At 44.3% G+C, this 23,874-nt stretch overlaps 1 protein-coding gene across 2 annotated transcripts in view; it reads right to left on the bottom strand.

The window, feature by feature from the left end:
- LOC128324882 (uncharacterized) overlaps positions 1-23,874 on the bottom strand; it is a 43,607-nt gene that overhangs the window by 735 nt on the left and 18,998 nt on the right. For both annotated transcript variants that reach the window (XM_053250015.1, XM_053250014.1), the window contains exons 2-8: positions 23,661-23,716; positions 19,220-19,271; positions 16,208-16,293; positions 6,144-6,191; positions 4,211-4,339; positions 464-541; positions 66-148 (exon numbers count right to left, since the gene is read on the bottom strand). In XM_053250015.1, the coding sequence (XP_053105990.1) occupies positions 66-148; positions 464-541; positions 4,211-4,339; positions 6,144-6,191; positions 16,208-16,293; positions 19,220-19,271; positions 23,661-23,716 (532 nt within the window). The remainder of the gene's footprint in view (positions 1-65; positions 149-463; positions 542-4,210; positions 4,340-6,143; positions 6,192-16,207; positions 16,294-19,219; positions 19,272-23,660; positions 23,717-23,874) is intronic.

The following is a 23,874-nucleotide window of genomic DNA, read 5'->3' as shown; positions in this document are numbered from 1 at the left end:
TCCAATTCCTGGACCAAATCCCAGATTCTCCTTCATTTCCCATAGCCCTGAAACCAGATGCTTACAGTCCTAGTGGAGGAATGTCCATCACCTGCAGGGCTTGGCTTCTGGGATTGAGCAAGTCCTGGGCTGTTCCATCTGTGTAGATCTACAATTTGATAGAAGGGAGTAACATTACAATGTAACCAAGTCAGATGACAGCTAGAAAAAGGCAAGGGAAAGCATAAATGAGCATAGATGATCTTGGTCATATGGATACAAATGAAGATCCCATTGCCATGGGCCACAGATGAGAAAGATACTTGGGGCTCTGGCACCCCCATGCACTATAGCAATGAGGCCACAAGTTTCCTGTAGGGAAGTTTTTATGGAAGAGCACTGAGTGCAAGCTGGCATGGTGTGGTGACGATGGCATGGTCTTCACAGAGAACAAGATGGCATGATCTCCACAGGGCATGCTTACCTGGACAAAGCTGATGGTTTGACGGTGTTGAGGACCATCTCTGGGAGGGCTGGTTTCTTGAAAGACAGCCTTTATTACCTGAGACAGTTGGGAGAAATTAAAGAGCTGCAATTGCCCATTGTTGATGCCTCATGTATGCTGGGTTGCCTAAAATGTCTACTGAATCTATTCTTGCTAGCATACATGAAGACAGATTTGTTACTACAGGAACAGAGATAACATTATTATGTCTCATGCTTCAAGAGTCCAATTATCTATATAATCTCTTTAGTATAGATGTCTGCTTGTCTCCAAAACAGAGAACAGAAAGCTACATTCCATATACCCCACTGGAGCCTTACAGAACTGCATAAACAAACTGCATAAACAAACTATTATCACCCTAAAAGCATAAAATCAGAACAGTCAAGCAGCAGCATTACAAGCATAATACAGCCAGCAGCAAACCAAACACAAAACACTCAACACTAAACAACACTAAACACTAAACAACACTAAACACTAAACAACACTAAACACTAAACAACACTAAAACACAAAAACCACTACTCCCCAGTATAGTAGCTCAGGTGCAGTGTTCCCTCTAACAGGGATTCCCAGACATTGTTGCAATGGCCTTTGCTTGGGGATTATGGGAGTTGTAGTCAACAACATCTGGGAATCCGTTAGACGGAACATCGCTCAGGAGGCTCCAAATGCCCTCTGAAGTAAAACGATTTTTGCTTGCTGTCAAAGAGCCTGTAGCAGAGGGAGGGATCTATTTCTCTTTTGGAGCTTTAGTGCCACCACAAAGAAGGGGGCACAGGAGAGACACTGCCTTTGTCAACTGTTATACCCATTGTCTCATTTTATCAGATAGCTGGACCATGGGCAGGGCCACTAGACGGTGTGTGTGTGCGTGCCAGGACCCGAGAACGAGGAACATACCAGGGGTCAAGTCAGGTAGAGAGCCAGGAGTCAGAAAGAAGCCAAACATCAAACCATGTCAACAATTAGAAGCCAGGAGGGTCAAGCAGATCATCAGGAGTCAAGGACAAGTCAGAGGTCACACCATGCAGATTAAGTAGGAGAAGCAACAAGACACACATACCAGAACAAAGGAACCTTGATAATTGAGACAAGGCCTGCTTCAGACAGGAAGCCTCTTATACTCTTCCTGTCTTCAAGGAAGCCAACCACAAGCCTCACAGAGTAGGCCTAGAAACTTGACTGCCACTATAGTATAGTGCATTAGGTCACCATAAAGGACAGTGTGGAGCAGAAATCTCGGCCATAGGGAACTCTGACCCATTTAATTGCCCTCAACTATTCCTGGAGAACCAAGGAACTGACTGGGCTCTAGTAGTCTCCAACAGGCCGGAGAGGGCACATAGGAGGAGCAACTGCATCACCTACTTCAGTCATCTTATATCTGATCACCTCCAGTGATTAAGCTGGACTTTGACAGAAACACCATTCATGCATGCCAGTAGGGGGCTCCCCCAAAGCATATAGTAGAAGTGACTTCCTTAGCCTCTTGCAGGTTAATAATTTTAAACCATCTTCTGTGCCTGCCAAGTTTTGGTTTTGGAGACCATGAGTCTAAACCCCACCAAGTAATGATTTGTCCAAGACAAAACAGCTACACAGTGCTCCCTCATCTCTATATCAGCTGCATCCCATCTGGAACAAAGCACCAGATCAAGAGCATGCTCTGCTACATGTGTAAGCCTATATATGGTTTGGGACAGTCCCAGATAACCATGAAATCCTGAGCTGTGGCAGGGGACCTCAATATAAATTGAGGGGGCCACAGAGGTAACACTGTTGAGAACACACACACACACACACACCCCAGCTCAGGAAGGCAGTCTGTTAAACAGAGTGGGTGATATACCAACAGAATCTTTATTTTTACCATAAAGCCAACACCAGGTTTATATAATCCAAATTAGGCAAATATCACCCAGTAAGGAGGTGAAATCCTGTTCGGCCACAGTGACGCTTCCTCCCAGCTCACTGAGTCAATGCTGATGCTGAACTCAGATCTTAGGTAGTCACAACTATAAGAGACTAACTTTACCAGCCGCAGATAACCTGGTCTCACAGCTATATACACCAGGTCAGCTGGTTCATTCAGGATTCAGTCATGGATGGCAACTGTCTTTCCATTCACTGACGAGGTAGTCCGCAGCTGCCAAAGGCCCAATGGGTTGTCTGCATGTCAGTGTTCCCTTAAGAGTGGGGAGGGAGATAGCTCAAAGATCTCAGAACCTGTTCCGTATTGCTAGATATCTTAACTCAATTACAGTGCCAAAATAGCGCAGAGCTCTGACACAGGCACATTGCAATGCCTTACAAACAGCAGTCTTGGAAGGGAGAGATCAAAAACAAAGAACATTTTTGCCACTGTAATTCAGTTCAGGAGATATCAAAACCACAGCTCATGTGCTCCTTTATTGTCAGTTTTATAGAGATCCATGGCACAAATATATAACTCCTTTTATGACTCTTTATCTTGATTATCTTCTAGCTGATCTGGGGCTTTTACACACATGGCGTTTAGCTCACATCCTCTCTGGAACGGAGGTTGCAAGTCCACATATCAGCTGGATTAACCCCAAAGTCCCTGTGAGCTATGAGAGGCCAGTACACAACTGACTCTTCTTTTCCCCGAATTACTGTTAAAAATCACTGCGCAGTCTAGCTTGGCCTGAATTATGCTCAGGGTTAAAAAAAATCCTTTATTTGCTGCAGCTTTTTTTTTTTTAAACCGGGTTTTCTGGAATGCTGTGGGACTTCTCCTTTGATGTGTGGATTGGCGATTGGCAGTAATTCACAGTATGGTCTGCTCTGAGTGATTTGCAATTGTATAAAAATATGTAAAATAAATAAAAATAAAAATAAATAAATTGCAGGAGCTGGGTGTGTGTGTGTGGGGCAGATTGGAGAAATTATGTTCTTCCATAACAGCTGTCATAACAGCTCTCTCACCTCCTCCTCTGTCTCTGATGGATTGGAGTATCTGCTCATATTCCTCACAGCCTCCTGCTGCCTCAGAGGGCCAGCAAGTTGCCTGCCTGCATCTCTGGTCTGCTGTGGGAATCGACTCCCACTCACTTAAAACCAGCATTTTAAAAACTGGTAAGCTAGAATTTGCAAAACAAAGCTTGACTTGTGTGTGGAGTGAGTCCAAGGATCTCGAAGGGACTTCGGGGAAAGTTTGGCTGGTGTGTGAATGCACACACTCTCTCCTGGAGGAGATTCAAGGTACAAGCCCTGTGTGTAAAGCCTCCAAAATGATTTAATATCTTATAATGTGGCTAGCTTTTGTTTGATAGCCAGCAAAACCTATCAAGAGCTCACTATGAACCCAATTTAGTTGTACTGTTTTGATTTAACTTGTTAATGTTATGGTTTACTCTGTTGGGCTCCTGAATGTATGTATTCATATTGTACTGGTCTGTGACTGCGATAAGAATTTGATTTGATATCGATTTTTATAGTTTCTATATACTAACGTGTTGGCAGCAATACTAACGTGTTGGCAGCAGCCATTCTTATCTTGTTTGAGGCCATCTCAGCTGATATGTATCTTCAGTTTCTCTTTGCTCCCTACCCCTAGAGCCATGGAGCAAAGATTGCATGTAATGGACTACACGTAATCTGAGGACTTGCCACCGCCCACAGCAGAAGGCATTAGATCTGCTCCCCGCCTCACCTACCCTTGATTCTGCAATAGCCACACCTTATTCTCTTCTCCCTTACCTTCTGGACAAAGCCTTGGAGTTGTGCCTGGGGTCCATAGCGATGGGCTTCACACACCAGCAAGGATACGCTGTAGCCAAGAGGCAGAAGGGCCAGCAGGGGCTGCAGCTGCTGCAAGAATAGCTTATCCTGGAGGATAGAGATGCCTGTATGAAGAGCTGCAGAACATCTTATCCTAGGAATGCATGGAATCAGCTGGGGCACAAAACCGTGAGGGGTCTTGGGCTGGTGCCTTGCCTAACCATCAGTCTGTACCAGGTGCAGACTCGTTTCACTATACAAGCGGACTAGACAGCTGCCTGGAGTGGCCCTATTCAAGGAGAATCCCAAGATGTCAGAAGTCAGGTGTGTGTGCAAGTTATTGCATTGCTTCTGGCATTGCTTGGCTCCCCACAGGAAGGGGGTGCACCTTAAGAGTGCTCTCCACAATGTTGCAGCAGCTTGTAGACACATGCTTGTTTTGCCTGACTTGCTCAGGGCAGACAGCCAAACAGCCCTGTGAGCAAAACAGTGTCTGAAACAGGCCCAAATGCTCTCCTTCCCTCCTAGCCCAGAAGGTGGTACCAATGCTGGTACCTCTTTGGTACCAGGATCTCTTTGTAGCAGATTTTTTAATTTATGGTTCAGTTTTTATACCACCTTTCATAATGCATCTCAAAGCAGTTTACAAAAGTTAATACACAATAAAATTCCCTAAGTTACATGTAAAACCTTAAAATCAGTAAAAACCATAACACACACAAAAAACCTCACCATTTAAAAAAAGACAAAGCAGAAGCAGGATTGCTGGGAAACCTGGCAGCCTCTAAGGGTAAAAGCCTTAACAAATAGTGAATTAGTTGGGTTTTTAAAAAACAGCCACAGATGTCAGGGAATGGGAGAGCATTCCAGAGCCTGGGGGCAACAACAGAGAAGGCCCTGTCCTGTGTGCATGGTAATTCAGCCTCTCTCAACATTGGCACATGAGCAAAGGCCCCTCTGACTATCTTGTTGGGCGGGCAGAAACCCTTGGGAGCAGGTGGTCCTTTAGGTATCCAGGGCCCAAACCATTAAGGACTTTAAAGATAATAACCAGCACCTTGACCTGGATCCAAAAACAAATAGGCAACCAGTGCAGCTCTTTCAGATGCTCCAAGCAAACAGTTCCAGAGAGAACCCTGGCAGCTGCATTCTGCACGAACTGAAGTTTCCAAATATTCTTCAAGAGCAGCTCCACGTACATCTCATTGCAGCAATCCAGCTGTGGTGTGACTAAAGCCAGATCTACCTTCTCAACAAAGATTCAGGTGGCTCACCAGCCGAAGCTGTGCAAAGGCACCCCCTGGTCACCCCCCTCCACCTGAGCATCCAAAAGCAAAGCTGGGTCCAGCAGCACCCGCAAGCTGCACACTTGCTCTTTCAAGGGGAGTACAACCCCATCCAGAGCCAATTGAATCACCCTGTCCCAACTAGCTTTTCTACTGATCAACAGCACCTCCGTCTTGTCTGGATTTAGCCTCAGTTTGCTAGCCAACATCCAGCTCATCACTGTCTCCAGCCCCACCCCCCACCCCCATTCAGTATATCCACTGTTTCCCTCTAGTTCAGTACATCCAGATCTTTCCTTTTTGCCAGCCCTTCCCCACCCTAACCCTGCAATATGTCTCCTTAATGGTCCTCTTTAGATGCTTATTTAATTCACAAGTTAAATTGCTTGGGGTGAACCAGGGGCGTATCTAGAGTGGGGCAGACAGAGCATGTGCCCTGGGCGCCACTTGAAGGGGGGGCACCATTTTTTAATTCACAAGTTAAATTGCTTGGGGTGAACTGAAATTCCAGGCTGGGCAGTACATCCAGTGGTCACACTCTGGCAATAGTCCTGTTTATAGCTTGGCATATTGCCTAGTTATATTTTGCAGGGTTTGCACAGGACAGTATCTTGAATATGCTGTACCTGACCAGTATCCAGACTGAAGACTCCATCAAAGGTGAAGCAGCTTTCCTGTAAAGAGACAGCAATGCACAAATGAGTACTGCTCACACCTTCCAGGCCTCACATCCTTCATAAAACCCCATATCCTTATTTTATCTGTGATTTCATAGGACAACTTGCGAATTTACTTTTCTCTTTGTCTTCTCTGCTGTGTTGCCATCATGTACAAGCTGAACACCCTAAAGAACTTTCAGGGCACATGAAGCCAGCCCCGAGGAAAACTAGAGACTTGTATCTGGAACATCCTCCCCTTTATTAATGGTTTTTGGGGGTGCCTAAACCTACCCAGGAATAGTTTCACCTGGTCAACAGACTGGGCCTGATCCATTGGCATCTATCTGTGCCAAGTGCTTTTGTTTTATATTGTTATAATGTTCGCCAATTCAAATTTTCAATTTATATGTTGTCATCCCCACATACATCAAGCCACATGGACATTTTATTACATAGACTACCCCTTGACTAGCACAAGTGGTAAATCCCAGTGAGCAATAATCTCACTTATTTGAAACTGAATCAGAGAGGCACCTTTTTAAAGCTTTTATTTAGCAGGGGCAGAGCAACTGGCCCTATCCATCCACAACACAGCATCCCTTCAGTGGCTGTTGCTGGCATCTATCTTATTTTTATTTAATTTGTGAGCCCTTTGGGGACAGGGAGACATTTTATTTATTTATATCTATGTAAACTACTTTGGGAACTTTTGTAGAAAAGTGGTATATAAATATTCATTGTATTTGTAGTTCTCTCACTAGCTCAGGATTCACAGACAATTGACAAATCATTTTTGCCCAAGTTCCTTGGCTTGTGCAGAAGTTTCATTGCAGCCTTTAGGCACTTAATTGTTCTATCCAGACATATATAGGGCAGATTCTCATTACAAAAATCATAAGAACATAAGAACAGCCCTGCTGGATCAGGCCCATGGCCCATCTAGTCCAGCATCCTGTTTCACACAGTGGCCCACCAGATTCCACTGGGAGCCTACAGGCAGGAGTTGAGGGCATGCCCTCTCTTCTGCTGTTACTCCCCTGCAACTGGTATTCAGAGGCATCCTGACTCTGTGGTTGGAGGTGGCCTCTGGCCTTCCGGCTATAGCCATTGATAGACTACTCCTCCATAAAGTTATCCAAATCCCTCTTAAAGTCATCCAGGTTATTGGCTGCCACCACAAATTGTGGCAGAGAATTACACAAGTTGATTATGTGTTGTGTGAAAAAGTACTTCTGTTTGTTGGCTCCACCTAGTGGTTAGAGTGCTGGACTAGGACCGGGGAGACCCGAGTTCAAATCCCCATTCAGCCATGAAACTAGCTGGGTGACTCTGGGCCAGTCACTTCTCTCTCAGCCTAATCTACTTCACAGGGTTGTTGTGAGGAGAAACTTAAGTATGTAGTACACCGCTCTGGGCTCCTTGGAGGAAGAGCAGAATATAAATGTAATAATAATAACAATTAAAACAACAACCCACAATGAGGCACTACCTTGGCGTCGTTGTGGGGCTTGCGTGCTCTGAGGAAGGTGAGAGCTATGCCAGAGGTCCAACCGTACTGGACAGGTCTCACCAGAGGAGCCAGATGAAGAGCGCCTCTCCCATCAACAATATGGTGAGACGTAACTTTAATAAATCTATACTGGATCGGTCGTCGCCCGGGTCAATAAGGACCGCACCAGGTGCTGGAGTCCCTGGACATCTGGTGGCAAGTGGGCAACAGGATTCAGGATCTTCAGTTGAGCAACCAGGGATGGAGACTGCAAGGTTACTGGAAGAAACGTCACTTAACCGAAAAAAATATACGAAAAACGCCAACAAGGAAATAATGATCTGCTATTACAAGTCTAGTCCAACTAGAAGAGGTTATTTAAAAAGAATGTACCAAATTTGGAAAGAGAAGCATCCAGATACAGAAATAACAGAACAAAGGCTAGCAAACCAGAAGTATTCACAGAAGTTGAGCAGGAAGAACTGCAAAGAGCAACACAGGCTCAAGATATGGAAGAAGAATTACCACCAACTGAAGAAGTTGCTCAGGCGCAGGTGGAGGTGGTGTTGGAAATAGAAGATGCCACTGTTGCTGAACAGTTTCGAAATAAAAACCAGGCAAACTCCTCTTTGCCTTCACCTCAAAAACCCAAATGCCATTTAACAGAAAAGCAACAAGAACTAAAGCAAAAAATAACTGAGCACATGAACCAAACAACCACCAGGGTTCGACTTCCAGCTCTAAAAACGGTTGCCAAAAAACAACTTGCTCAGGCATTAAAAGATGTCAGTGCTGCACTTGCAGAAATAACAACCAATAATTTGCAAGAAACAAACCAACTAATGTACAGTGCAGCAACAACACCACAAGAGCTCGGATATAAGATCAGTGGACCTGTAAAAAAAGAAAGTAGAACATCACCTAAATGGAAGATTAGATTAGAAAATAAAATCGCCAGGCTTAGATCAGATGCTAGTAAATTGAAAGACATGAAAGACAAGAAGCTGAAGAATGAAAACACCAAACAGTATCTGATCCAAAAATACCACCTAGATTCAAGTAAAATCAGAGAAGTCCTGGAAATAATAAAGCAGCAAATAACAGCAGTGTCAAAGAAGGTTAGCAGATACGAAGCCAGAATTACACAACACAGGCAGAATCTCCAATTCCAGGCGAATCAGAGACGTTTCTACCAAAGCATAGAAGGAGAAACTGCAAGAAACATAGAAACACCAAATAAAGAACAGTGCAATTCTGGGGGAAATTATGGGACAATCCAATAGATTATAATAAAAAAGCAGGCTGGATGAAAGAGGTCGAAAAATGTAACCAACATATGCAAGATCTAATAATAACACCAGAATTAATAAGTGAAAGAGCAAAGAAAATTAAAAATTAGACTGCACCAGGCAACGATGAACTGCATGGCTTTTGGCTTAAACACCTAACAAGCCTTCATAAACAACTATCAAAACAGTTCAATCACATTTTGCAAGGAGGTGATATTGAACAATGGCTAACAACTGGGAAAACTCATCTCATCATGAAAGACCCAGCAAAAGGTGCAGTTCCAAGTAATTATAGACCGATAACCTGCCTGCCAACCATGTTCAAATTATTAACTGGAATAATAGCAGATGAAGTGATGCAACACTTATTAACTAACAAACAGCTTCCAGTTGAACAGAAAGGAAATTGTCCAAACACCAGAGGCACAAAAGACGCTGCTGATTGACAAAATGATTTTAGAAAACTGCAAGAGAAGAAAAACCAATCTAAGTGTTGCATGGATTGACTACAAGAAAGCCTTCAATTCATTGCCTCACACATGGATACTAAAATGTTTAGAAACAACTGGTGTCAGCAAAAACATTCAGATATTTATTTTAAAAAGCAATGAGCATGTGGAGTACACAGTTAACAATCAATGGCGAGACACTTGGACAGGTTAGCATTAGAAGAGGCATTTTCCAACGGGACTCACTATCCCCTCTGTTGTTTGTAATCGCCATGACCCCACTTTCACAAATACTAAACAAAACAGGCCTCGGATACCAAACATCTAAAACGTCAAGTAAAATCAACCAACTGCTGTACATGGATGATCTGAACCTGTAGGGAAAGTCCCAGTCAGAAATCAAATCACTGCTAAACACTGTCCGTATATTCAGTAGCGATATAGTAAAGGAGTTTGGACTAGACAGGTGTGCTGCATTAATAATGAACAGAGGGAAAATAAGAAAAATAGAAGGAATAGAACTGCCCAATGGAAGCAACATCAAGAAACTGGAAGAGAAAGAACATTACAAATAATTGGGCATTCTCCAGGCTGATAACATCGCACACGCTGAAGTTAAAAGAAAAGTGGGAAGTGAATACATCAGGAGAGTTAGAAAAATCCTCAAGTCCAAATTCAATGGTGGGAACAGCATACATGCCATAAACACCTGGACTATACCTGTTATCAGATACAGTGCAGGAATAATAGACTGGACCCTGGCAGAGCTAGAGACGCTAGATTGTAAGACCAGGAAAATAATGACCATCAATCATGCTCTGAACCCCCGCAGTGATGTAGATAGGCTATACCTCCCTCGCAGCTCAGGTGGAAGAGGAATGCTGCAAGTCCATCAAACAGTAGAGGAGGAGAAAAGAGGCCTTGCAGAATATATAAAGGACAGTAAAGATGCACTTAAAATGGTCAATAATGAGAAACTATTAAACACCAATGAAACAAAGCAGGCCTACAAGAAAGAACAAGTCAAGAACCACGCAGAAAAATGGAAAAATAAGCCACTGCATGGTCAATATTTGCACAATATAAGTGGAAAATCAGACATCACCAAAACCTGGCAATGGCTTAGGAATGGTAACTTGAAGAAAGAAACTGAGGGTTTAATACTGGCTGCACAAGAACAGGCACTAAGAACAAATGCAATAAGAGCAAAAGTAGAAAAGTCAACAACAAACAGCAAGTGCCGCCTTTGTAAAGAAGCAGATGAAACAGTGGACCACCTAATCAGCTGTTGGAAAAGATCGCACAGACTGACTATAAACAAAGGCATGACAAGGTAGCAGGGATGATACACTGGAACATCTGCAAAAAATACAAGTTACCTGTAGCCAAGAATTGGTGGGACCATAAAATTGAAAAAGTGGTAGAAAATGAAGATGCAAAAATATTATGGGACTTCCGACTACAAACAGACAAATATCTGCCACACAATACACCAGATATCACTGTAGTTGAGAAGAAGAAAAACAAGTAAAAATAATCGATATAGCAATACCAGGGGATAGCAGAATAGAAGAAAAAGAAAATTTAAAAAATCACAAAATACAAAGATCTATAAATTGAAATTGAAAGGCTGTGGCAGAAAAAGACCAAAATAATTCCAGTGGCAATTGGCACCCTAGGTGCAATTCCAAAATAACTTGAAGAGCACCTCAACACCATAGGGGCCACAGAAATCACCATCAGTCAATTACAAAAAGCAACTTTACTGGGAACAGCCTATATTTTGCGACGATATCTATAACAATAGCAACAACATTGACAATAGAATTCAGCCATCCCAGGTCCTTGGGAAGGACTCGATGTCTGGATAAAACAAACTAGTCAATAACACCTGTCTGACTGTGTAAATAAATAAATAAATAAATAAATAAATAAATAAATAAATAAAATTTCCTGGCAATCAATTTCATGGGATGACCCAATTCTAGTGTTATGTGAGAGGAAGAAGAACTTCTCTCTATCCACTTTCTCCACACCATGCATGATTTTACAGACCTCTATCATGTCTCTCCACAGTCTTTTTTCTAAACTAAAAAGCCCCAGGTGTTGTAGTCTTGCCTCATAAGGAAGGTGCTCTAGGCTCCTGATCATCTTGGTTGCCCTCTTCTGCACCTTTTCCAGTTCTACAATGTCCTTCTTTAGATGTGGTGACCAGAATTGTATGCAGTACTCCAAGTATGGCTGCACCATAGTTTTGTATAAGGGCATTATAATGTTAGCCGTTTTATTTTCAATCCCCTTCCTAATCATCCCTAGCATGGAATTGGCCTTTTTTCACAGCTGCCGCACACTGAGTCGACACTTTCAACAAGCTGTCCACCACGACCCCAAGATTCCTCTCCTGGTCAGTCACTGACAGCTCGGATCCCATCACCGTATACTTGAAGTTGGGGTTTTTCGTGCCAATGTGCATCACTTTACACTTGCCAACACTGAACTGTATTTGCCATTTTATTGCCCACTCACCCAGTTAGGAGAGATCCTTTTGGAGCTCCTCACAATCAATTTTGGATTTCACTACCCGAAAGAGTTTGGTATAATCTGCAGATGTGGCCACCTCACTGTCGTCGTCATCATCACCAATCTTTATTATGGTCACAGACCAGCATAAAGTACATTTTAAAATCTAAGCAGCAATAGATGCTATACCCTAAGACACACTACTATCATTAGATGATTTAAAATACACAATAAGAAATATCAGAGATGCTAAAATACATTAATAGCATAAAATGATTTAATATAAAATATAGGCATGAGACTGCACTAAAAATCTAGCTATGGTTGTAGTAAGAGACATAGTAGACTCTGGGCTACATTTTACTACTAGCATAAAATGATTTAACTACAGCTGCAATAAGAAGCATATGAATAAACCATGTAGCAGTAAAGATTTTAAAAGATTTAAAATATATAAAGTCATGACAGTCATCACCAAAACAGTAAGAGCTAATATGCTCTAAAAGGATATCATATAATACACACAGAAATATAAACCAGTAAAGTAGTAGCCAGGAAGTTGCGGGTCTATAGGTTGTTGGGCTGTCACACTAAGGCAGTAGCTGTGGCTGTCATAGAGGTGGGCTCTGAGCATGCATGGGAGGTCACTGTCTGCCGGATATTAATCACTGCTGCACAGGACCTGGCGACACTGTAGGTGGCAGTAGGGTTGCTCCCGGAGAGCAGCAAAGAGGTATAGAACTGGTCCGTTTGCCCAGGATAGCCATGTAATAGTGGTAAGATGAGGGAGACACGGATGTCCCTGTAGAACAGGCACTGCAGAAGAACATGTCCTGTTGTTTCTACCTGCTCTGAGCCACAGGGGCACTTGCACTCTGAGATTGGGATCTTCCTATAGTGACCTTCAAGCACAGCTGAGGGAAGCACATGGCAACGCAATGGCCCTCCTGTGCTTTGGGACTTCCAATTGCGTTAGGTATGGCAAAGGGGAGTCGACATACCCGAGTCCTTCACTGACAGGGAAGTTTGGGGTCTTGCCTATCTCAGATTGGCACTCTATAGCTGTAATATGTTGCTTGATGAGTGCCTTGGCCAGGTCGTATGCCAAGTTAACTAAGTGAAGCAGGGATAGGCCCAGGGGCTTTATTTTATTCACAGCTGTCATTCATTTGAAGTCATCACATAGTGTTAGTGGGGCAAAATATGAGGAAGAAAAGGAGAGCTTTAGCCACTAGTTCAGTATGGTCATTCATACCCTTGCCTCCACTTTCATCAGGCCTGTCTCTAGCCGCAGGATAGCGTTAGATACACATCTTGGTATTTGAAGAACTGCTCTTAGGAACTTTGCATGCGTTCCAGAGTGGAAAAGTTGGGGAAAGGGCCAAGCTGGGCACCATACAGTAACTGTGCTATCAGCTTGGCTTCATACAGTTTTAGCACTGCCTCTTGTTCAGAGGAACCTAAGAATAGCAGAGGTGCTCCTCTGTACATTTAGTGCTGCATACTCCCCATGTGTCTTCCTAGAGCTGGAGGAATGCAGGACTATCCCCAGATATTTAAAGCAAGGGACCTGTTCTATCTTGTGCCCATCTATAAACCAGGAGTGGGTTTGGAGCCTGTACCAAATAGTGACTAGCAAATGGCAGATTTAAGCCCAGCCTTTGTCTCAAAGCAAGCCCACATGGGGGAAAGAAAAATGCTGCTTCATTTCCCTCCATGTTTGCCCAACAAAGGCTGTCCCTCTGGTAATTGCTGCCACCACATCCACTTTTTAAAAGAGTTTAATCCCCCTCTGCTGTGGAGGATTCCAATCCTCCTAGGTTTTCTAGCTATCCCTTCCTTGACATACAGTGCTACTCCACCTCCAAGGTGCCCCGCCCTGTCCTTTCTATAGAGTTTATACCCAGGGATAACAGTGTCCCACTGGTTCTCACTGTTCCACCATGTTTCTGTTATGCCCACTATATCTATTTCTGCGTTAGCAACCAAGCACTCCAGCTTGCTCAAGTTGGCTTGGAGGCTTCTAGCACTGGCATATAAGCACCTATATGCTGAATCTCTTCCCTGGTGTATGCTATCTTTCTTTTGACTCTTTGACCAGCTGGCACAGACTTCTGTTTATGTGGTTCTACTCTGTCCCCTTCTGTTTTATCTGAATCTTTTACACCCTCACACCTTACGAGATGGCATTTACCGAACCGGATACTGCTCCTGTCAGCTATTCCCCAGGCATCATTTTAAAAGCTGCTCTACAGCCTTTTTTATTTTAAGCACCAGCAGTCTGGTTCCATCTTGGTACAAGTGCAGCCTGTCCCTTTTGGGGCTTTGCTTGCCCCAAAATGTATCCCAGTGCCTAACAAATCTAAATCCCTCCTCCTGACACCAACGACTCATCCACACTTTGAGATCCCTCAGCTCTCTGAGGGATCTCAATGTCTTGCTGAACCTGCACATGGAACAGGTAGCATTTCTGAGAATGCTACTTTGGGGGTCCTGGACTTTAATAAGCTACCTATCAGCCTAAATTTGGCTTCCAGGATCTCCCGATTACTTTTCCCCACATTGTTGGTGCTGATGTGCACCATGACAGCTGTCTCCTCCCCAGTGCTTCCTAACAGCCTATCTAGACACTGTGTGATATCCGCAACCTTCGCACCAGGCAGGCAAGTCACGATGAGGTCAACAAGTGCATCACAAGCCCATCTCTCTATACCTCTAATGATTGAATCACCCACTACAAGGAGCACACCCCCCGTGTGAGGATGAGCTGGCTGTTAATATCATTAGTTAGATAACCTCAGGACTTGTGTTGAATAAGTCCTCATGCATAGGTATTAAGTTCCACATTAAGTGGAAGCAATATTTGTTGAACAGTAAATAAAACATAACATATAAGCCAAGCCTATATTGATTGATTTATTACTACTACTACTACTACTACTACTACATTTGTATACCTCTCTTCCTCCAAGGAGCCCAGAGTGGTGTACTACATACTTAAGTTTCTCTTTCATAACAACCCTGTGAAGTAGGTTAGGCTGAGAGAGAAGTGACTGGCCCAGAGTCACCCAGCAAGTCTCATGGCTGAATGGGGATTTGAATTCAGGTCTCCCCAGTCCTAGTCCAGCACTCTAACCACTACACCACTCTGGCTCTCTTTATATCCCATGTTGGCAAGTGCATCCACAGGACTTTTTCCAAGGGAGGAAACAAAGCCAGCAACCCAATACCCCCTTCCCTGGGAGTATACCCCCACTGAATTCAATGGGAAAAATTTAGTCTGGTGTAGGGGGGCAGCAACTGACCCCTCTTACCCCATCCACTCATGCATGTTGGTTCTGAATACCAACGTCTTTACCAGGATATATCAAGGCAAGGTTTAGGGGAAGACTTTTGAGGAGACCATGGACAGCCAAGAAAACAAACAAATGAATCATAGAATAAATCCATCCAGAATTTTCATTTGAGGCACTAGTGACCAGGCTCAAACTATCATACTTCAGACACATTCTGCGAAGACCCAGCTCCTTTGAGAAGTCCATAATGCTGGGGAAAGTTGAAGGGGGAAAAAGAAGAGTACAACCAGCAGCAAGGTGGATGGACTCAAGTTACGATGAATGCACCACCAAGAGACCTTAAAGGCCAAGCTGAAGACAGATCACCCTGGAGAGAATCTATCTATGTGGTGGCTAAGAGTTAACACTGACTTGATGGCACTTAATCAATCAATCAGTCAATGTAACATAATACTGCCACCCTCATTCTGAATGTCAAAATCTCCTATTGCCTCCTTCTCTCAGGGCACTCTCCTTAGCCTCCTTTTTTTTACTCCTTTTGCAAGTCATGAAAAATTCACCCAACAGACTCTTCTGATCCACTGTCTTATCTCATAAACATCTCACTACTGGGTTCTGCTTAGCAAGAAACCCACCTCAGCCATTCCCAGCTGGGCATCAGAGGAGAAATGCAGCTAAACAGGTGTCATTTAATAGCTACTTATATGCTTGCCATCCGGCGCTCATAAGCACCTGGGGAAGTAGACTTCTGTAGTCACAGATCCTTCAGAGTTACCATCATCTCAGAGTTACCATTTAGAAATCAGATGCTGAACTTCTCTAGGTGGTGGGAAGCTACAGATGACACACTGTTTCCACATATAGTTCCAATCACTTGTAATCCACATGGCTCTAAAGCTCACTCTACAAATGTTCTCTCAGTTTTCACAAGTATCTGAGGGAGCCTCTAGACCAGCAAATACTGTCAAATGCTGCTCTGCTCTCTCACCTGCACTTCCTTGTCAGTGTTGTTAATGAATATCAGACGATTGGAATCTTCATTCACCACCAAAAAGCTCTCTTGCTGCAGTGAGCCTGGAAGAAATATCAGGGAAAGGGGCCAATTAAAAATACAGCTGTCTCCTCTCTCTCCCTCTCCAGCATACATGTTGTAGGGGTTCTTCTTTCACAATCTGGGATGCTTGAATCTCTAGGAAACTGATCAAAGGACACACATGTTCTCAGAGAAGAATTGAGGCTCTAGACTAATTTATTTATCACTCATCAGATATATAATGGCCTTGATCCAGAGATCAGCAAGAGTATCAACACTCACAGAGCTTCCTTCCCACCCGTCATCTCTCTGCACTGAATAAAGTATATGTAGGCTCTGTGGTCACCAGGAATCAACACCGACTGGATGGCACAACTTTACTTGAGGTAGGAACAGAATACACTGTATTCACATATACATACCCAGCATATGTGATGGCAAGGAGAGGCTTCATGAGTGCAGTAGCAGACACATAGCCAAGCCAGGCAGGGTTGCAGTCATGGTATCTTTCTATTGCTGCTTCTAGAGTGTGTTCCTCAATGTTGCTGCTCCAACTCACCTGCCCCCAGACAATCACTATCGGCTTAGGCCCTGGGTATTTAAGAGAATGTCTTCTTCATTATGAGCCCCACTGCCCATTGAGGTCATCTGAAGAGGTCCGTCTCCAGTTGCCGCTAGCTTAGCTGGTGGCCACATGGGGATGGGCCTGTTCAATTGCTGCCCCGAGATTGTGGAATGTGCTCCCTACTGAAATACGATCCTCCCCATCTCTGACAATTTTTTAAAACTTGAAAACCCATCTCTTCACCCAAGCTTTTTCAGGAACTTGGAAGCTTCTGCTCTTCCCAGAGTGGCTCCATCCCCTGAGGGGAATATCTTACAATGCTCACACTTCTAGTCTCCCATTCATATGCAACCAGGGTGGACCCTGCTTAGCTAAGGGGACAAGTCATCTTGCTACCATAAGACCAGCTCTCCTCTCCAAGGAGACACATGAGCCCAAAGAGACACACAAGCCCAACAGCTGGGTTAAGGGAGCATTTCCTTGCTTAATTTTGGCTTAGAGTCGGGCTTGGGAGCATGGTTAGGCTTGGGTGCTGGGATCCCTAGCCCGGGCTAGGCTGCACATGAGATCAGCCTCATTCCCTCTGGCTCCTGTTACATCTGTAACGTGATTGAGCTCCCAGTGCTGGTCACTGGTCTTTATTTCTCTCTTCTTGGTGCTTTTCCTCCATCAAAGTGTTTGCAAACATGAGAGTAACATTGCTAGGTAATCTGATAAAGAAGCAGCAGCTGAGAGAGAACTGAGACACCATTCTGAAAGGGGAAGTCATTCCCCTTCAAGAGAAGCAGAAGTCAGCAGATGAAAGGGAAAGTTATTCTTCAGAAAAGATTGTCTGTACAATCTTGGCTCCGCGGTGACACGGAGAATTTCCCAGAAGAAATTGAGTCTCAGTGAATCTATCTGTATCTAGACCTGGAGGGTGTGTTTTCTAACCTAGGGTCCTTGAGCCAGAAGCTGGAAGCTCAAGCTGGGACCTGAAATGCAGAATATAGAAGGCCCAGGGGTGGAGTCCTGCTTGGATTATGGCTTCCTTAGAAAGATAAGTCACTGGAGGCATATGGTGTCTCTATAATATTTGGTTTAAGTCAGCAGCAGAATACATTCATTACCATAGAATGGCCAACCTACAAGGTATTTCCTCTCGCTGCCCAGTTTGTCCATTCCAGACTCTGCCAAACTCAGTCTGTGGTCAGGCTTATTTTTATTTTATTTATATCCTGTAGCACTCATATCCTGCTCCTCCTACAAGGAGCCCAGAGCAGTGAGTGTTCTTACAAACAGCAAAGGTATTTTGAGGAGCAGGCAGTTATGATTCAGAGGCGTGAGTGCTTTTGAAAGCTGAGTGCCTGAGCATAGAAATCCTGGTCAGAGGACTGGGAAGTGATCATGTGTGAGGTGCAATTGTTGTTGGGTGCCACACTGACACCAAGCTACTGTGCTTGGGATCTGAGATTGCCAGATTGTGCCCTGCTATGACTGCACCTTGCACACAATCCTCTGACTGGGATTTTTCACTGCCACATGCACAGTTTTGGGGTCACTCCTCTGAATAACGTTACTGAGCATAAGAATGCAACCTGTCTCTTTGTGAACAACTCTCTGTTTTCCAAGCTTCTGCTTTGGTTCAAAGATGGCAGGCGGGGGGAGGGGGTTGGGACAACAGAAAAGGACCATCATGACCAGTATTACTTCAGACAGTAATATACTGCACAGAGAGCCTTTCTGCCTGATCTGATGAGTCAGCAGAACTCTGTGGCAGTCCTTCAGATATCTTGGCCCTAAGTCATTTAGGGCTCTAAAACTAATAGCAAACATATTGAATTGTACCCCTCTACAAGTCATTCTCAATATCAGTTTCTGAATAATGGCAACCACTGTTAAGATGGCTGTTAAAGTATGTGGTATAAAATTTGACATTCTTGATTTTTTAACTGAATGCATTTATTTTTTTCATTAAGAAATACTTGGTTCCCACTAATTCTCCAAAAATGTTTTAACCTTCTACATTTTCCAGAAATCTGATCAGTCGAAAGAGATCAATACAAATGAAAACAAAGTTCTCTATTTTCACTAAGGACTTATGCAACAATGTGACAAAGAAAACCATCTATCTGTTTTGTTTTGTTTTAAACCTTCTGATCCTGTTCTTTATCCAGATAATCACATCACACCTCAAGGCCTCTTCTACCCTCCCCAACAAAAGAGCATATTTGTGACCTCTCTCTCTCTCTCTCTCTGTCTCTCTCTCTCACCATTATAGGTTAGAACTTAGTTCTGGCATCTCAAAAGCCCCAGGCATTTGGGGCTATTATGACAGAAGAGTCAAGCAGCATGGGGTACAGCCATTTAAAATCCTCAAAGAAAAGTCTCCTTTTCTCTATGTCAGCTGCTAGGTACTGTACCTGGCATCTGCCGAATTCCCACAGCTGCTTGAACACAAACTTCTTTTTCACTCTGTAAAAAAATACAGCAAAATGTTATGAAGGCTGGGTACCTAGCACCGAGGAGGGCCAATCCTTTGGAAAGTATTTAAACATCACAAGAGCAACCAGGCAGCCTTGCAGCTGTGCCAAGCCCCATCACACACAGTACAGACTCCAAGCAAAATATGGAAAGCTTGAGCTGTGATGCAGCAGAGACTTTAGAGCTAGAACAGCTGAAGAAATCAAACAGCTCTCTCTGTGATACCCTGCTTGCCTTCATAGTTCTGTATGACACCCCTCCACACAGCACTCACCTGCCTAGCATCCATGGCTGACACTATTATGCTCTCCTTTCGTCTAGCTCTTTCCCCATGAGAGCTATGAAAAACAGATAATGTTACTAGAGTGATAGAATTCCTCTTAAAGTTTAATCCTGGTGTCTGGCCAGGCCATTTCCTAGCAGCCACCGTCCTTGGAGCATTACAGGTGTAAGGAATGGGCCAGGTGGCAAGGATGGGGAAGACAGAATCTCAATTTCTTTAAATTATTGTGATAAGCTGATATGCTCAATTTTTTTCTGCAGCTGACACCCAGCCATACCATGCAGCACTTCAGTGGAAGTGCCTTTTTTGTACTCTCTCTCTCTCCTACTCTTTCTGTTGCCTGCCTGTCTGTGAGGTTTCAACAGATGCGCTCTTACCCCTGGACTTCGGAGCCAAAGTCCAGGTACTCCACAAACTCTTTAGTCCAAATCCTCTTCAGTCTGTCCTGGGTGGTGTGGTCGCCAGGCCAAGCATGATGATGCTTAATTTGCAGGGGAGTGGGGGCTTCCAAAGGTCTTTAGGTCCAGGCTCCAAAATTACCTAGGTGCACCTCTGGGTTTCAATAGCCTTATTCAGACATTATGTTGTACATGTGTACAGGGGGCTGTACACTGTGCAGGCACTACTTCCGGCCACTTCTGGACAAGAATGGGGGAAAGGGCAGCAGGGAGGTACGCTGCCGCTCCATGGCTTTTGGTAAAAATGGAGCACTGGTGGGGGGAAAGCGGTGGGAGGGGTAAGTGCACCCTCCCCCGCCCTTAAAGGAACACCCACCTGGCATCGAACCTTCAAGCCGGCGCTGCCTTCGAACCAGTTTGGAGGCCTCTAGAATGGCCTCCAGACCGGTTCGTGCACATTGCTATAAGGGAACGCACTGTGGATTCTTCCTGGTAGCTTGCTTGTAGTATGGACTGGATGGATTCTGTGATGATGGTGCTCTAGCCATCACCATACGTTGACTGGTGCCTACCGTGCATGGAAGGCTCATGGCTATGTTGCACTGAGCAAGTCAGCACAGTGGAACCAGAGGATTGGCCTGCCTGGCTTGCACCAACCTTTAGAAAAAGCAGGCATCATAAGGGGCAGGGTTGCTAGTATGGGAGCTGTATCAGGGCTAGCAAGAGAAGGTAGGGAAAGACCACATTAGTCATTCTCCCAAACAAGCAATGATGGATACTCTCTGACTTGAGTGTGGGGAAAGATATTCAGACTGACAATCTGAAATTCTGCCTTCTGAAATAAAGTGCTACTCTGCAGGTTTTGGCAGACATAATCTCAAGGAGGCAGGCATTGATTGCATGACTAGATTCCTGGTGGTTCTTCTCAGCAAAGGGACTGATATTCTTTGATAACTTCACTGAGATATTCTGCCGTTCTGTTCTTGGCTCAGGACTCTATTTCAATTCAATGTCTTAAAAAGTGAGGAAGTCTCAGAAACCCATACCCCACTTCTTCCACCTTTAGTTCAGGTACAAAGCTGCTGTCCTGCCTAACAAGAGTACCCAGAAATACAAGACCAGTCCTAGAATATGACATTCTGTATCTCCACCTTAAGTGGCACAGCAGGGAAATGCTTGACTAACAAGCAGAAGGTCGCCGGTTCAAATCCCCGCTGGTACTATATCAGGCAGCAGCGATATAGGAAGATGCTGAAAGGCATCATCTCATACTGCACAGGAGGAGACAATGGTAAACCCCTCCTGTACTCTACCAAAGAAAACCACATGGCTCTGTGGGCACCAGGAGTCAGAATCGACTTGACGGAAAACTTTACCTTTACCTTATCTCCAAATGCTGGCGATAACTCCAGGCTAGCTACAGACAACCAGTAGCAAGCATTCATAAATAAACAGTGCATTTTGAAAAATAAATGGTGCCCATATGGAAAACAGATCATGACTGAAAAGAAAAAGTCAGAATGATTTGATATTGAAACCCTAACAACAGAGATATATTAGGGCCTGTTCCCAAGCTATTACATTTAAACCCCACTAGATCCATCTGTCACTGGAACAAGTTGTTGCATCCTTCCTCATAGGACATCATCCAGCTACAGCCCCCACACACATGAAAATAAGATTGGAAAACATGATCTTCAGGTAGACTGTGGTTAAGAAAGCTGAGCAAGAATTTTCTGTCTATAGGGGATTAACTAGTGTATGTCTGTTCAAAAAGCTACCCAGGATTATTTGTGGTCTGGAAAAGAGTTAGCACCCTTGATCAGCAAGGCTTTCCAAAGCACAGTTATGTGCCTGTGTGACTAGGCTGTCAGGTAAATTTATAATGCCTGTATTAGTGTCCACCTCTCAGTCATTTCCCACCCATAAAAAGAGAAAGATAGTGATGCTGAGCGATCTGTGACTGAATCTCTCCCCATTTTCTTAAAATGGTAAATGCAGCTGTGGAGGTGGGTAGCACAACTTGGATCAGGGTGTAGATTTTTGATTGCCGGGAAATCTAGGACTAACAAACAGAAGTACTTTTTCACACAATGCATAATCCACTAGTGGAATTCTCTGCCACAAGATGTGGTGACAGCCAACAACCTGGATGGCTTTAAGAAGGATTTGGATTACTTCATGGAGGAGAGGTCTATCAACGGCTACTAGTTGGAGGCCTGTGGGCCACCTCCAGCCTCAAAGGCAGGATGGCTCTGAGAACCAGTTGCAGGGGAGTAATGGCAGGAGAGAGGGCACGCCCTCAACTCCTGCCTGTGGCTTCCAGCAGCTTCTGGTGGGCCACTGTGCGAAGCAGGATGCTGGACTAGATGGGCCTTGGGCCTGTTCTTCTTATGTTCTTATTTTAACCCTCACTTTCTCCCCCAATTCAAAGCTCCTGAACTTGAATGGGACACTTGTGAGAACTTCTACAAGCAACTGAGGGAGAAGAGTCAGCTTGTGTTTTCCCCAATCAGCCCTCAAAGTCTCCTGCTCCCAGTTGCTGGTCTAGACAAAGGGATGGCCAGCTGGCTTCATGAATGCGAAATTACAGTGCTCCTGTGGGGAAGGGGAACTTTAGCAAACACTTTGCTGAAATCAAGATAAATTATGTCCACAGCATTTCCGCAATCCACTAAGTTAGTAAACTGACCAAGAGATAAGATTAGTTTGCACAGTCTTTCTGTGCAGTTGTACTTTTTTGGGGGTACACATATAATGCTACCCTCCATCCCTTTCTGCCGTACCTACTGTTTTTGAACAAGTTATCTTTCAATTGCTACACTCCAGCAGGGGCGTAACAAGGCTGGAGTGGGCCCAGAGACAAAACTGCAGGTAAATTGCCCCAATTGCAGGTAAACTTTGGCCTGTGCCGCATGGCCAAGAGTACCTCTCCCTGCTTGCAAAAGCAGAGATACGCCTTCCGGCCAGACTGAAAACCCAGTGCTGGCTGAAGCTTTTCAAAACTGGAGCCATGCAGGGAGAGGCACTCCTAGCCACACTGCAAACGTGGCACCAGACAAAGTGTCCTTTCAAACAGGGTACGTAGCCCCGTTTGCTAACGTGGCCATACCCCCTGCATCTGATATCAGACGTAACAATGTGGCTGGGGCTCCAGGCACGGACCCTGAACACAGTGGCCCGGGTTCTTTCAACCCCATGCAATGGGGGCTCCAGCCCTGAGGGAAGTTACACCTTGGTTATCTATATCTATAACCCTAACCCCTGCTAACTGGGCAAAGAGGCACCTTTTAGCATGGATTCTCTTTATTTAGCAGGCGGAGAGTAACTGGCCCTATCCACCCCCAGCACAGTACCTCCAGTGACTGTTGCTGGTGTCTAGCTTATGTTTCTTTTTATATTGTGAGCCCTTTGGGGACAGGGGTCCATCTTATATGTTGGTTGTTTCTCTGTGTAAACCACCCTGAATCATTTTTTGGAGGGGCGGTATAGGAATTGAATGAATGAATGAATGAATGAATGAATGAATGAATAATAAATAAATAAATAAATCTATTAACCGTATAGGAAAGAAATCAGGAACAAATGAAAAATCTGCCATTTGTCATATTTTTAGAAACCAGATGTTTACATTTTAGTGTTCATAACTTGCAAGATTCCCCCTTTGTAGCCTATGTTCCAGTAGGCTTATGTGCTCACCCAGCGCGTTCTCTCTCTCTCTCTCTCTCTCTCTCTCTCTCTCAACTTGGCAGTGCCTGGAACAATATAAAACAAATTGAGTTCAGTTGTAGGGACCCATAGGGGGGACACCTCGCCAGCGTAATTTGTGATATCAACCACCCCAGTTCAAGGTGGCGGATGCGTATATGTTTCGGGTGCAAGTGGGCTAACTTATGAACTGCCCCAGATGGTA

The sequence above is a fragment of the Hemicordylus capensis genome, chromosome 4 (genome assembly GCF_027244095.1).
Source record: "Hemicordylus capensis ecotype Gifberg chromosome 4, rHemCap1.1.pri, whole genome shotgun sequence".
Classification (NCBI taxonomy): Eukaryota; Metazoa; Chordata; class Lepidosauria; order Squamata; family Cordylidae; genus Hemicordylus; species Hemicordylus capensis.
This window is presented reverse-complemented; position numbering and strand designations above follow the sequence as displayed.